Source organism: Lepidochelys olivacea (genome assembly GCF_965140295.1).
Source record: "Lepidochelys olivacea isolate rLepOli2 genome assembly, chromosome: 1".
In the NCBI taxonomy this organism is placed as follows: domain Eukaryota; kingdom Metazoa; phylum Chordata; order Testudines; family Cheloniidae; genus Lepidochelys; species Lepidochelys olivacea.
Window position 1 is genome coordinate 83,108,416 of NC_140411.1, and position 14,909 is coordinate 83,123,324.

At 39.9% G+C, this 14,909-nt stretch overlaps 1 protein-coding gene across 2 annotated transcripts in view; it reads left to right on the top strand.

Annotated features, from left to right (window-relative positions):
- Window positions 1–14,395, top strand: part of SLAIN1 (SLAIN motif family member 1) — a 66,750-nt gene extending 52,355 nt beyond the window's left edge. The window contains exons 4-7 of one of the 2 annotated variants that reach the window (XM_084625598.1): window positions 2,471–2,809; window positions 6,277–6,432; window positions 8,108–8,390; window positions 13,420–14,394. In XM_084625598.1, coding sequence (XP_084481724.1) covers window positions 2,471–2,809; window positions 6,277–6,432; window positions 8,108–8,390; window positions 13,420–13,495 — 854 coding nt within the window. In that variant the 3' untranslated portion in view covers window positions 13,496–14,394. Of the gene's footprint in view, window positions 1–2,470; window positions 2,810–6,276; window positions 6,433–8,107; window positions 8,391–13,419 lie in introns of both variants that reach the window. The other variant, XM_084625599.1, reaches the window with a different exon arrangement.
- The last annotated feature ends 514 nt before the right edge of the window (window positions 14,396–14,909 follow it).

The window sequence follows — 14,909 nt, forward strand, 5'->3', positions numbered from 1 at the left end:
ACCCTTGGGGAACACCACTAGTTACCCCTCTTCATTTTGAAAATTTACGATTTATTCCTGCCCTTTGTCCCCTGTCTTTTAACCAGTTCTCAGTCCATGAAAGGATCTTCCCTCTTATCCCATGACAACTTAATTTACGTAAGTGCCTTTGGTGAGGGACCTTGTCAAAGGCTTTCTGGAAATCTAAGTACACTATGTCCACTGGATCCCCCTTGTCCACATGTTTGCTGACTCCTTCAAAGAACTCAAATAGATTAGTAAGACATGATTTCCCTTTACAGAAACCATGTTGACTTTTGTCCAACAATTAATGTTCTTCTATGTGTCTGACAATTTTATTCTTTACTTTTGTTTCAACTAATTTGCCCGGTACTGACGTTAGACTTACCGGTCTATAATTGCCAGGATCACCTCTAGAGACCTTCTTAAATATTGGCGTTACATTAGCTATCTTCCAGTCATTGGGTACAGTAGCTGATTTAAAGGACGGGTTTCAAACCATAGTTCCACAATTTCACATTTGAGTTCTTTCAGAACTCTTGGGTGAATGCCATCTGGTCCTGGTGACTTGTTACTGTTAAGTTTCTCAATTAATTCCAAAACCTCCTCTAGTGACACTTCAAACTGTGACAATTCCGCAGATTTGTCATCTGTAAAGAACGGCTCAGGTTTGGGAAGCTCCTTAACATCCTCAGCCATGAAGACTGAAGCAAATAATTCACTTAGTTTCTCCACAATGACTTTGTCATTTTTAAGTGCTCCTTTTGTATCTCCATCCTCCAGGGGCCCCACTGGTTGTTTGGCAGACTTTCTGCTTCTGATGTACTTAAAAAACATCCAAGTGTAAATTTAATAAAAAGTGTCTTATTTGAATGGCAGGAGGAGAAGTGTTTTTCACCAGTGAGAAAATGGTTTGAATTTTTTGTTGTGCTTGGATAACTGGAAATGAATCTTTTAGAACTTCAAATTTGATCTGTATGTGTTGAGTGGAGGCTGGCACCTCTGTCTCATTGGAAGAAACTTGAATGTAGGTGTTTTACCTTCTCTTTCTGTTAATGCAACACAGTGTTGGGGTTTTTATGACGGGGGGGGGTTGAGGGAGGACTAAATCATCCCCCTCATGCACAAAATCTGTGGAAAGGGGGAAAATATACTTCACGGATTTTTGGTTACCTTGTGAGCTTCTGAAATAGATGCTCCCCTGACCTTAATGTTTGGGGGTATTCAGAGATGAAGTTCTGGGTTGAGTGCACTGTGGTGATTTATGCATAAGCCCCAGAGAACAGCCTGGTAGTTTTAGGCCACAGGTTGAATAACTAGCAGTTTGGAAAATATGCATATTTTTAGTCACAAATAATAATAAATTTTACATGAAAATCATTGAGAGATAATAAACATAGCCTTGCAACACCCCCTTTTTTGTGTCAGTCAAGCTGGGTAGATGAGAAAAGGGGAGATAGAAACAGTAAAAGGTAATGAGAGGGAAAAAAAGGAGACCGTAATATAGGGAAGAGGTGTGTTGAAAGCCAGATGGGAGTAAAGAAAGGCTAAATGAGAACACTCATGTAACACAGATGACAATACTCAATTAAATCTGTCTGGAGCAATGAGACTAAACAGGCAAGAATAATCAGAGTGGTGAAAATAGGAGAACGCAGTCACTCCTCCAAAATCAGGCCACAGGTAAACATACTGGAAAAGGGAAGAATATATTTTCCCTCTACTTCAATTATAATTATCTTAAGTGTTAGTTGTAACAATAGTAGGTACAAAATTTTCAGACAAAGAGGGTTTTTATATTGATGGCTGTTCCTTTAATCCTTTGGAGACAGGAGATGTTATGCGCATGCACAAACACACACACTCACTTTCTCACACTCTCTTTCACATTCATTTACAGAGCTCCCATTTGAGGAAGAATGCTCGAGTTGTTGTGATATCAAAGTCAGATGTCAAATCTGAGAGCTCTTCATAAGTCTAGGAAAAAGTACTTTTCAATTCCTAATAATCTAAGGAGCATTTACATCCAGCCATTCTCAGAACTTCTTGACTTCCAAAATTGTATTATGGTATGTTTTCCACAGCTGGGGTTCTCAACCTGACACTTGCAAAAAAGTGTCAAGGGCTCACAACTACTTTGTCCTACCCATAATGTGTACAGCTTCCTGGCATGAATCATGGTATGGAAAAGTTCAAGAACCACTGCTCCAGAGTACTCATTTGGTTACAGATTTAGGAAATATTATTGTTCTGTTAACAATGTGGCTACACTATCTTAATTATACAGCTCAATGATAACCATTTGAAACATTAAGGACCAGCTCTTCAGCTAGTGGAAAGTGGTAGCCCCATTAACTGGAATGAAGTAGTGCCAGTTTACACTAGCTGAGGCTCTGGTCCCAAGTATAGTTCAGTTACAAGTGTTGATCGTCTAGTTAAAAAACAAATATCATTTGCTTAAAATTTACAGGTCTCAGACAAGATTATGCTTCTACTTCAGCATCTGTATCAAGACACAGCTCAACTATATCTCTACATTCAGGAAAGAAAGGGACATCCAGTGATCAGGAATATGATCGCTATAGTCTTGAGGATGAAGAAGAGTTTGATCACCTGCCACCTCCACAGCCCCGACTTACTCGCTGTTCACCATTCCAAAGAGGAATTCCACACTCTCAAACTTTTTCCAGTATTCGGGAGTGCAGGAGAAGCCCCACTTCACAATATTTCCCTCCAAATAATTATCAGCAGCAGTATTACTCTCCTCAAGCCCAAACTCCAGAGCAGCAACCAAACAGGATTAATGGAGGTAGGTTACATGCCTTTCTGACTAGTGTTTTTTTCTTTGTCCCTCTGTACTTTACACAATTATCAATACTTTTTTAAAGGTCAGATTAAATAAATCAGTGAAATGTGACCGAATTGCAGCAGTGATATATGTCAGTGAATTATTGTGATATGATATTTGATCTCTGTGGACAGAAATTTAAATCTTTTAAAATCATTGTGACCTTGAATCATTTCAGGTAGATTATTGTTAAATAACTTCATGTAGAGTCTAGTTCCTGAACAGGTTGTGTGAAAGTGGTTGTTGTCTAAAACAGTTTTAAAATGCTGGACGTATAGGCACCAGGGAAGAGGCTGGGAGAGATTTTTATGTTCCCCTTTGATTCGATTTCTTCCTCTAGTTCTATTACTCACTTTCCTTACCTCCTGACTCTGCCTAAAATGAGGAACACTATTATTGCTGTCATTCAGAATTGCGTAGTGTTATCGTAAGACCTCTCTGTTCAGCCCTCTGCTCTTCACTCTGAGTTTCAGGCATGCCGGGGAGCATTGATAAATGGATAGGTAAGTGGTGTTCATTACTCCCAAATTGCCAGCAGCCATCACTGTTTTTGTACCATGCCTAAGGCTGATGTCCTCCAGAATCTCTGAAAGAGACTTTTCTGGTGCTACTGCAGTATTAAGTTTTGAAACTCCCTGTTGTTCCTTCTCCCCTTTCTTTCACACAGAATCACTCAGGAGGTCATCTAGTCCAACCCCCTGCTCAAGCAGGACCAATCCCCAATTTTTGACCCAGATCCCTAAATGGCCCCCTCAAGGATTGAACTCACAACCCTGGGTTTAGCAGGCCAATGCTCAAACCACTGAGCTATCCCTCCCCCCTAAAATTTCCATCATTATCATGATGCTGTTGTGTCCCCTTCACCCCGCTTCAAGATAATCCGTGTCCAGTTTCTAGTCAGGATCTTATTTGTAACATCCCAGATTATTTCCCTCCCTTGGGTAAGAAAACAGACATTGTATCCAAAACAGTTAGTTATTTATAGAGTGCCACAGGTACACATGTTACTTTACTGACAAATAATACATGACAGGTCTCTGCCAAAAGCACTTTACATTTAAGTTGGACATGGCACAGGAAGGATAACAGGTAAGTGTGGAGAGTGTAAGGGAAGGATTACAACACTATTAAATGGTGTGTTTGTGCAACATAACACATCTTGTTAATTTCAGTTTTATTATTTTTGATAGTTAAGGACTTGCAGGAGTAGGAGTCAGCATTGAAAGGCTAACAGAAAAGGGTGACAGAGATGGAGAGGAAGAGTGTTTGGAATCGATGATGAATGTGCATGGGATGTAGTGCTATGCATATTGAATATGTATGCTCCCCAGATCCCTTGGCAATGTCTGTTTCATGTTCCATGCCAAGGTTAAGGACGTCTCATAAACCACTTACTCTTGAGACACTATAGCAAAGGCTCCTCTATGCCTTCCAGCTGATATGTGAAAACTCACTTGGCAGATGCCAGGACTACCACTTGGATGTCCTTCCTGTCCAAGAGTGTTGACATGCTGCAAGATCTACCAGATGTCATCCTGTAGATAAGATACAGCTTCAATCAGCTGTAGAATGCTTTACTGTCTCATAGAGCTGTAGATCTGTTGCAGCCTGTATAGTGTGGAACTCTAACTCCTGTTTCAACTGGTATATCCTTCAGCTTATGACTCTTAGGCAATTATAGTCCAGATAAATTGAGTAAATAGCTGTACTGAGAGGCTCTTACCTTTTGGGTTGTTTTCTGTTAAGAAGTAAGGGATAATGTTACTTGCCTTCCTTTGTAATTTGATTTGAAATACATAGCTGAAAAGCAATATATAAGAGTTTAGTAGTAGTGTTGTGGCCACAGATTTCTGTCAGCATTTCTCAAAATCCTGGCCATGGTTTCATTCTCTTACCAGAACTCCAAGTCTTCAAAATTCAAGTAGTGGTCCAAATAAGTGTTTGTCAGGGTCAAACCAGTATCAAACTCAGTATGTGGCATGTTGGTGCTGTTACTGGATGCCAGGAACATTGGGAGAGTGCGATGTAAGGGAGGCAGGAGCTGGTAAACCAGCTACATGTCACTTGGGAATGTGGCAGATCCAGTGCTACGCATAATTTATCAAAACTAAATAAGCAGTGTGCCATGTTGCGGCAGGTCGGCGAAGTTGCCTTCCCTCCCCTTGACAAGAGAGCTGTGGGGTGACTGATGGCATTTAGCCTTCAATCCAGTGTTTCACCAGGAGTTGGCTGGATCTTCAGCATGATTGATGGTGGTGACAAGCAGAGATGATGCTGCCCTACCTAAAGATTGGATTTTAGTATCCAGACTGAAATACCTGGTCTAACTTTAGATCTTTACTTTTGCAAAAATCAATGAATTAGTGTTGGAATTTTTGCCAACAGCACAAAAAGAAACACAGGAACGTCCACCTTCACTGCCTCCTGCCCTCTTTACTTGCACAAACATGAGGATGCTCTGTGTGCAAACATAAATCTTCTACTCTGTGGAAGGATTGTACTTCTGGAAAATTGAATTAGAATTCTGCTTAATGTGAGAACCCATCCTCAGGTGTGGCCTTGGTATATCTGATCCTATGGGGTGGGTTCAGACAGGTGGGGAGCTAGAGGATCTGTTGTGACTTCTGGAACAAACTTTCAGAGCAAACCCACATAGTTTTTTGGGGGAAATGCTTCCATTTGTGACACAAATTTCTACCTGGGAATGTTTTATTATGAAACTAAATTAGTTTCTTTCAAATCAGTTGTGTTTAATGTAACTTTCTTGAGACATTTTTGTTTTTCAGTGGAACTACCCCTTCCTCTTTATAATTAGTGCATTTTGATCTGCTAATATATCATTTAAAGACCTAGGAATTGGGAGACATGGAAGAGTAAAGGAGCCCTGTTTTTGAAGTTGTTATAATTGGTAAATTAATAGTTGATACTATAGCACCTGTTATAGGTCTGTGTACTGTAGTTATAAAGGCAATAATATTACAGTTAGTGACTATTAATAAAGTGGTTAGACAGAACTCCATTGTCACTGTTTGTCTCCAGTTAGCAGCTTCGAGGATTAGAAGTGCTCATGCTTGAGCTAAATTGGATCTGTGTTTAAGTGAAGTGATCAGTGGAGACTGAACTATGACAAAGTAACTCAATTCACTGTGACTGTGACCTGGGCTTGACCGTAAATCCTAAAATTCTTTATCTGGGAATCTCTCTAAGCTGATTTGGCATGATATGTGAATGGCTTGCTATGTTAATATATTAGTCAGAAGGGTTCAAGCAGTAAACAAATAATATTTAATTTTTATTTTCTCCCATGGAGACAACACAGTTCTCATTGTTGAAATAATTTTGCTAATTTTAATGGTCTGCAGAAGTCAGTCAGATGTTTGTGATGGAAATCTTGATGTGACTATGGAAATGGTTTGCTTTTGCTTCAGATAAACTCAGAAGAAGCATGCCTAACCTAGCTCGGATGCCAAGTACTCCTACCATTAATAACAATGCTAGCTCACCAGTCTCTGTGAGGAACAGTCAAAGCTTTGATTCCAGTTTACATGGAGCCGGTAATGGGATTTCAAGAATACAATCTTGTAGTAAGTATACATCTTTTACTGCTCATTGTTGTGCTGAAACTCACTGCCTTATGCAATTGTGAAATATTTTACCCAAAGCTTTGTGGGTAGTGCTTTGATGTTACACTCTCAGGCTTCAGAGGGTGAGCTGCAGATTTAAAGATTTTATTAAAGCTAATGTTAAAAAATTGTATAGTACACAGGTTAAGAAAAGAGTGTATGTACATATGGGTATAGTGCTTAGATTATCCTCAAGTACAAAGTTTGTTTTAGAAGTAGTAAGATGCATATAATACATAATCAGCAACAACCCAAATTTAACAATACAGTTTAGATATTAGCATGCAAGTATTCAGGTACATCTCTCATGAAAAGTTACAGAGAGTTGGTTGTGGAGAGCAGATATACCAATGAGTGAAGATTGTCCCTCAGTAATTGAAAATTTAGGGTAGGTTGTCTGTTAGAAAATAATTTTTGGTGCCCTAGAAGGAGCCCCGTTAGCATGAGTTTGTGGACCCAGGCTGGGAGGCTTGTACCCATATGAAGTATAGACATACCTTAGAACAGTGGCTCTCAATCTTTCCAGACTACTGTACTGCTTTCAGGAATCTGATTTGTCTTGCATATGCCAAGTTTCACCCCACTTAAAAACTTCTTGCTTGCAAAATGAGACAAAAAAAGTGTCACAGCACTGTTACTGACAAATTGCTTTTTCTTATTTTTACCTTATAATTATAAAATAAATCAATTGGAATATAAATATTATACTTACATTTCAGTGTATGCTATATAGAGCAACGTAAACAAGTCATTGAATATAATTATAGTTTGTACTGACTTTGCGAGTGTTTTTTATGTAGCCTGTTGTAAAACTAGGCAAATATCTAGATGAGTTGATGTACCCCCTAGAAGACCTCTTTGGACCCCCAAGGGTATGCATACCCCCGGTTGAGAACCACTGCCTTAGATGTTTTAAATACATGAGGCCCTTTGGGTGTTTAGTTTCTATCTTGTGGATCATAAAATGCATGCAGTTGATGCACACCAGAGGACAGGGTAGTGTAGAGAATTGCTCTGTAAAGCTTTTGGATGTTCCAGCACTGATTTGAAATGATAGTTTGTGTAACATTGTATGTGGAATGGGTTGTTATACTCAGGAGACTTTTTATAGCTTTTCGCTGTTTTTATACATAAAGCATAGACCTGTATGACATTTTTTTGTAATGCCAAAATAATTGTCTTACTATGGAAAAAGTATCATGTGGTTTATAATGACTGACTTTTTAGTGATCTGGGAAAAAGAATAAGTTATAATTTCAGCAAGTCTGTCATGTTAAAACTATAATTACATTAGAGGAATTTGGCTTATAGTTACCTAGGATAAATATTGAATCATTGCAGAGCAAAAGAGGAGTGAGAAGTAGGGGTGGGATTTTTGTCTGATGATCTTATTTTTGTTTGGTAGTGATGTTTTAAAATTTTTACTTAAACTGGACTAACAGATGCAGTCTGTATTCGTACTGGATCTAAATATTTAACGTGTTTTACAGCTGGTTTGATTGAAACAAAAGGTCACCTCCTCTAATGACAAGTGCATTCAGCACTGTACAGACTTACTTAGAAATAAGTGTTAATACCTGGTACTATGTGTTGTGTGCTGATGTTGTATACTTCTTTTGTTACCATCCTTTTACAGTTCCATCTCCAGGACAACTTCAGCACAGAGTTCATAGTGTGGGACATTTTCCTGTGTCTGTCAGACAGCCTCTCAAAGCTACAGCGTATGTAAGCCCAACTGTACAAAGCAGCAATAGTATTCCCTTATCCAGCACCTTACAATTATATTCTAACAGTGGAATCCCCATGCCAAACAAGACTGCAAATCCTGGGACTGTAGGACGTAGTGCTCTTCCAAGACCATCATTGGCCCTAAGTGGGAGTAGTATACCCAGGAGTAAAATTGCACAGCCAGTTCGAAGGTAAGAGAATGTTCTTATTAATGAAAAGAGTTAAATGCACCTCCTTTACATATGGATAGCGTTGGGTTTGAGAACTCTTTTTTCTTTCTTTTTTAGAAGAGTCTGAATTAAGGCTTTTAAACAGAAACACTTTTACAGGCTACTGATGCTGGGCTGAATTCTGTCCTCTCTATACATGTCCTTCTCTCTAAGACATGAAAACTGCCCATTCATAAACCCCAGTGAACCTTAATAATTAATGATAACCACCCAGCAATGTTAAATAATCACATACAGGTAACAATGTAATTCAGTGAGCCAACAGTAAATTAACAACTCCCATTTTACCTCCCCTCCCCAAGAACAATCTCAACCTTCCCCACAAACCCTGTCAAATAATAGTTTGTGCAATGTGCCCCAAAGGTAATCCAGTTCCAGTTATTTTGAATAAATGGTGTAGCAAATTCAAATGTCCCAGTTCCACGCAGAGAATGGCTTGCTGAGAGCCCCCTCCTTTTTAAAACAAGAGGGTTGCACCTCTGACTACAGCTGTGGCAGAATGGCCCAATGAGAGAGGAAGTGTGTCAGGTAGGCAGCTCCCACACCATGGAGGACTATGTAGGTCACGACCAATACCTTTTAAATTCCATCCGGAGACCAATAAGCAACTAGTGCAGATCCAGAGCCCTGATGTCATCTGTTCCCAGAGAAATGTCCTGTTTAGCAAGTGAGCTGCTACGTTCTGCGCTAACTTTAGTTTCCAAATGGTTTAAAGGTATAGCCCATGTAGGGCAAGCTTGAGGTGATAAAGACTGTGATGTGATGATCTATAACGGCAGCTGGGGGTCTAAAATAACCATAAGTTATGAACTCTTTTGACTGATGGGGGATGGATTCCCTCAAAAATACTTCCAGCTGCTTCCTCCAACTCACTTTATATCACCTTGGTCTTGTCTGGGTTGAGCTTTGGCCACCTAACTGATCCAGGCCCAAATCTCAACTAGATATTGGCTAGATCCAGAAAAACACTTTTGATTCACAGTTTTGCTTCAGTGGAGTTACTCTGGTTTTACACCTGTGTAAATTAAAACAGTTTGGCCCAGTGTGTTGGTACAAAGGGGACTTCAAAAAACAACTGCCCGTTTCCTCTTTAGTGAAGTGTGTAATCTTAGATTTCCAATATAACTTTTTTGTTTTGTTTTTGTTCCCTGATGGAACTCTTGCTCTTCTGGAATAGAAACTGTTTATTGTAGAGATCTGTCACAGGGCAAGTATACCCCATCACCCTGGGGGGGTTGGGCAAGGGTGTAGTAGCCCCATGGTTAAATCAATATGGCTACCCTCAGCGATGTGTGGCCCAGTGGCTGGAGTCAATAGGACTACCCCTTGGCTGCAGGGAAGTGCGGCCTCATGGCCAAAGTCAATAGGAGGAGGTCTGTTGGGCTGCTCCCCAAAGGGGGTGGCTGGGTAGGGGGACCAAGGTCCACTGGGTCCCAGCCAGGGCCCTGGTAATGGCAAATGGGTTCACCACTAAGTCGACGGGGAATCTGCACATAACACACCGCCTGCTGCAGGGACATTAGCCCTCCCTGGGCTAATTCCTACCGTGACTTCTACAGTTGAAGTTGGGGTGTCTTCGGAGTCTCCGGGCTTATCAGTTAGTGACTGCAATCTCTGTGGGGCTTTGCAGATACCTAAGCACTTGTCCGGGCCTTGGCGTCTCCTGCTGTCACAGTCCGGGATCCTGGCTGCTCCTCAGCTGGAGCCGGCAAGGTGCATCCTTCCTCCTCAGTGGTCAGGACAGACTGAGCTAGGCTGCTCCCTTTTATACTGCAGCAGGAGTTGGAGCATGCCCATTGGGGATGAGGGGGTATGGCTTCTGCCACCAAGAGCTGCTGTGTTAACCCTTTTGTCCCCCGTCTGGGGCAAGTACAACCTGTCCCAAGGTCTCTGTCTCCTTTCTAGAATAGTTAGTCATACTTTCCTTCCATGTCTCTTGATAAATATTCAAACAACTTATTATAGAGAAAAGTAAGAGAAGCCACATGTCAAGCTGTCTGGAGTAGCTCAAGAAGGAGGGCACAAACCCCAAATTAGTTGAGAGTTCTATACTTTAGATTTCACCAAGCAAGTAACAAGTGTGAATACTTCAAGCACTATAGCAGCCTATACATGGAGTCACAGACAGTCTCCTTGGGTGCTCTGGTCTATCTTGCCACCCAGACAAACTTGCCTTTTTAATGGATGGTCCCTTACACCAAAAAATCACAACAATATTCAGGTTACTCTCAGTCCCAAAGGACCAATTGCACCTTAGACCTCACACCAAAGACAATGCTTTAGCCAATCCGATAATAAACTATCTAAAGATTTATTAATTAAGAAAAAGAAATGAGTTATTTACAAGGTTAAAGCATGTAAACATACACAAATGAGTTAATCTTAGATTGCAAAAGTAATGGAAACTGCTGCAATATGCAAGCTTTCTATGTCTCTAGAGCTAACCTAATCCAAGCAGCTTTGGGATCGCTTACTTACGCGAAGAAATATTGCCCTCTTCAAATTCCAAGCAGCATAGTGATATAGTTCCTTCTAGTCACAAATTGTTATGCCCTTTGCCCTGAATTTAAACTGATGGGAAAAGTGTTTGTGCCCCTGTGGTCTTCATGGGCAGGTGTGGGGGGAAGGCAATCAACAAAGTCTTTGTCCTTTGATATTTCACAATGGCTCATTTGGTTTCAGTGGGCCTTGGTGTGTGCAGGACCTGCACTTTACATTAATTAATGCTTCTTTCCTATTTGTGAATTACACAGTTACAGAGGTTTACGGTGCAAACACTCAATATAACTTTTATGCCCTGGGGTACAGATGTTATAAGCGAGATCAATACATGCAGCAATTTTGAGAAAATGAAAGCAGCTCTTTTCTGCTTACAAAAAATGAAAATGTTTTGAGAGCTGCTAGTAGGCTGTAATTTTTCCTTTGAGAGAATTCTGATTAAGTGATTAGTTTCATTACACAAAGTGCCATTTAATAGTTCTGCATGCTTTCTAATAGTGCTGATAGCTTAAGTAATGTGGTGTTGCTAAACTGTACACATCAGTAGTTAAAGGTTGAGTCCCACCAAATAAATTATTTCTCTCTCTTCTACCTAACCCCAATGGTTCATTAAAAAAGAATAGTTCACATAATTCACTCTAAATTCCATCCCCTCTTTGCTGCCTTGTTGCAACATGGACTGGAAATTATGGTGCTGGAAATGCTTAAGCTTCCAGGAAGAGTCACGGGTGACATTGCTTGTGTGTAAGGGACATATCTTCTGTCTGGTGCCCTAAGGCTCTAGCATGGGAACAAGGAGGGAGCATGGAATCCTAGGGGGTTGGACACTGAGAAGGAGAAGAGTGTGTGAGGGGAGCCAACCGGGTTACGAAAGAAAAGGAAACTGATGGAAGTCCAGTTCCACTTCCTAGTAATGGTATAGGGAGAGCTGCTGCTGCTGTTTCAATCTACTTTTAACCACTAGAGCCACTGACTGCAGAGAAATGCAAGAATCAGCACTGGTGGCTGCTGTTTACTTACTGGTTCCATCTTCCAGCAGGCTACCCTCCTCCTCCAGCCCAGAATTCCTGATGGGAGAGGAGCCAGCAGAATCAGCAGTAGTTGTGGCTAGAGGGGGAGCAGGGAAGGGAGAGAGCTAGGACCTGAGATGATGAAACCTGGCTTTACAAGAAGCAGTAGCAGGGAACTGGAGCTGGCTATGGCTCCCCCAGTGCCTGTTGATGGCTGCTGGTGGCTCTCTTCGCAGATTTCATATGACCATATCCACTAGCATTTCCAGCCTGACTCTGGCCCTCCATTTTATTTAAGCAAAGTGATGTAGTTAAAATATGGTGGCTGTAAAATGTATGTAGCCCTCCTGAAATTGTTAAAGAAGCAGATGGAGCAGAGTTGGATACAGTGTCAAACTAATTGTCCAAGGCAGGTTTTCTTTAAATCTCATTTGAAACAGCTATCCTCAGTAGCGTTTGGAGGTTTGGGGGATAGTTAATTGCTAAGGAATTTATAATAAAAATTAAACTGGCTGTTCTATTATGGTGCTAATGTTTCCCAGTTTATGTTTTTAAAACATGGAATAGGCCAATTTCAGGAAGGCTTTCTCTCTCCTGGACAATACTAATGCTGCCATTGGCAGAAAAAAACAAGGTGCTATTTTTAGAATGCACTGATTTATTTTTTTCAAATTCATGTTGGGTGCAACAGTTCATGTGCGGGAATGTCCATTCCCCCCACCCCCCTTTTAAGATGAAATTATTTTCTGCAGCCTATTTGTATTGGGACATAGCTACTATTTTTAGTGACAGAAATGTATTTGCACTGCTTTATAATCCCATTAGTCCTGCAGAGCCAAAACAGTTAAGGGAGAGGGAGGGAGGTTCTGTTTGATCTTGTGCATCGTCAACAGAATTGTTGTTAAATCCCTCGCCTGTGCCATCTGTGTGAACCTATTGAAAGAGGTGAGATTTCACAGGTCTCACCGAGGGCCTCCTTTGCAGAACTTCTATTACTGCTGTTATGTGAGAAGGAAATAGTTTTTGTGGGCTGGCGGGCAGAACAGTGGGGAGAGGGGAAAAACAAGAAATGAGCTTTTTTTCTTTGTATGGAGAAGAATGGGATGAGCAGGGCAAAACATTGGAGTGAAGAGAAGAGTTGGTGGGGGTAGGGAGGAAAAGAAGGATTGGAGTTTTACATTTTGTGCCAGGCCACATTGTTCCTGCGTCAGATCAGAACCACATCCTACAGTTTAGGATTGAAATCCTGGCCCATTGAAGTCAATAGCAAAACTCCCATTGACTTCAGTATGGTCAGGATTTCACCCCAGGTCCTTAATTATGCCATTTATAATATATTAGCATAGAGCTGTAAATATGCCATGGAAGAGTGTACATGCATGTGTATATGGGAACACCTACAAGACCAGCTTCATTACATATGTGACTGATGCATGTCTTATTGTTCTCTTACCTGAAATGTGTCTTATTTTTTAAAACAGTTTTCTTCAGCCTCCAAAGCCTCTTTCTTCTCTTAGTACTCTACGAGATGGAAATTGGAGAGACGGCTGCTATTGATGTCGGATGCCCCTGAACAACGGAAAAAAAATAATGTGGTTTCTATTACCCAGCTGGCTGGGTAACTATGTTACCGGAAGGGAAGGTCCCACCACACTATTTTCATTGTTTTAATATGTAAGAATATCCATTATACCCTGTCATTTAAAAAAAAAACAAAAAAAAAAAAACATTGTTCATTTGCACTTAGTCATTTGCCTGGAAAACTGCAGTGTTATCAAACTAACAGTTGCGGTACTGTCATTTAGAACTTAAGAAATTTTTATATATGTGAAAAATATCGGACATACTTCCTTCGAGAGAGGTAAGAAATGCCACTTTTTCAAACAGCTTTGCCATATAGTAGGATAATTTATTCAGTGTACTCTGTAAAGATATTATGCATTTTGTTGCAAATTTGGGGCCTATGTTATATGCTTGGAATTTTTTTTTTTTAGTGTTTCCAAGAATTTAATTTTTTGCACTTAATTTCTTTCACACTTGCTTAAACCACAGAGAGAAGATTAAATTTTTATGTGTGCCATAAATAATATTTTTGTGGTCATGTACTATTTTTTAGCACTAGGAACATATCCTTCAAAAACAAACCATGGGCAATATGAAAGCAGTAATTTTTATGTTCCAAAGCACAAAAGAGTAGCATTCACTGGAAACTGCCATACAGCTGGGTCAACATAATTTTGTCATTTTGTTCAAATGTTAATTTATTATCATAGTGTTTTGTATTTATAATGGCAGCATAAACCACATTTCACTTAAAAGGTGCAATGGTCACTAACTACAGTTAGTTTTTCAATACTTTATTACAAAAAATAAAATTGTAATGTTTTAATAATGGTTGCTTATGGGAAATGAATGAGTTTTAATGCAAATAAACCTTTTTGATAGACCTTTTACAAAATCCAATTGCACTAATCAATGCTTTCTTATAATTGCATATGATTTAATATTTGATTACAACTGTGTATACTGCTGTTTTGGATGTTTCAGAAATAAAGAATCTATTTCAGCAATATCATGCTGTTCTTTAGTGTGCAATGTAAACATTGTGTTTGTATCTGGTTTTTTTCCCCCCTATCCATGGCATAACTTTTTATTACAACACTTAGCTACTGAAGATTTTACTATTCAGCCTTCAGAACTCATTGAATTTTTTGCAAGAATGTGCAAATCTCCAAGAACAATAAAAATGGAATCTCTTTTAGCCAAATGTTGCTTAGAAGACATACACATTTCTTATTGCCTTAAAATTACTTTTGGAAGATATAAAACCTCTTGAGCCAAAGCAAGGTCTGCAAGTACACTATTATAGTTGTCATAATAAGAGTCAGAGTCCTATGTGTATGATCTGGAGGATGATGTGGATTGCACCCTCAGCAAGTTTGCAATTGACACTAAATTGGGAGGAGAGGTA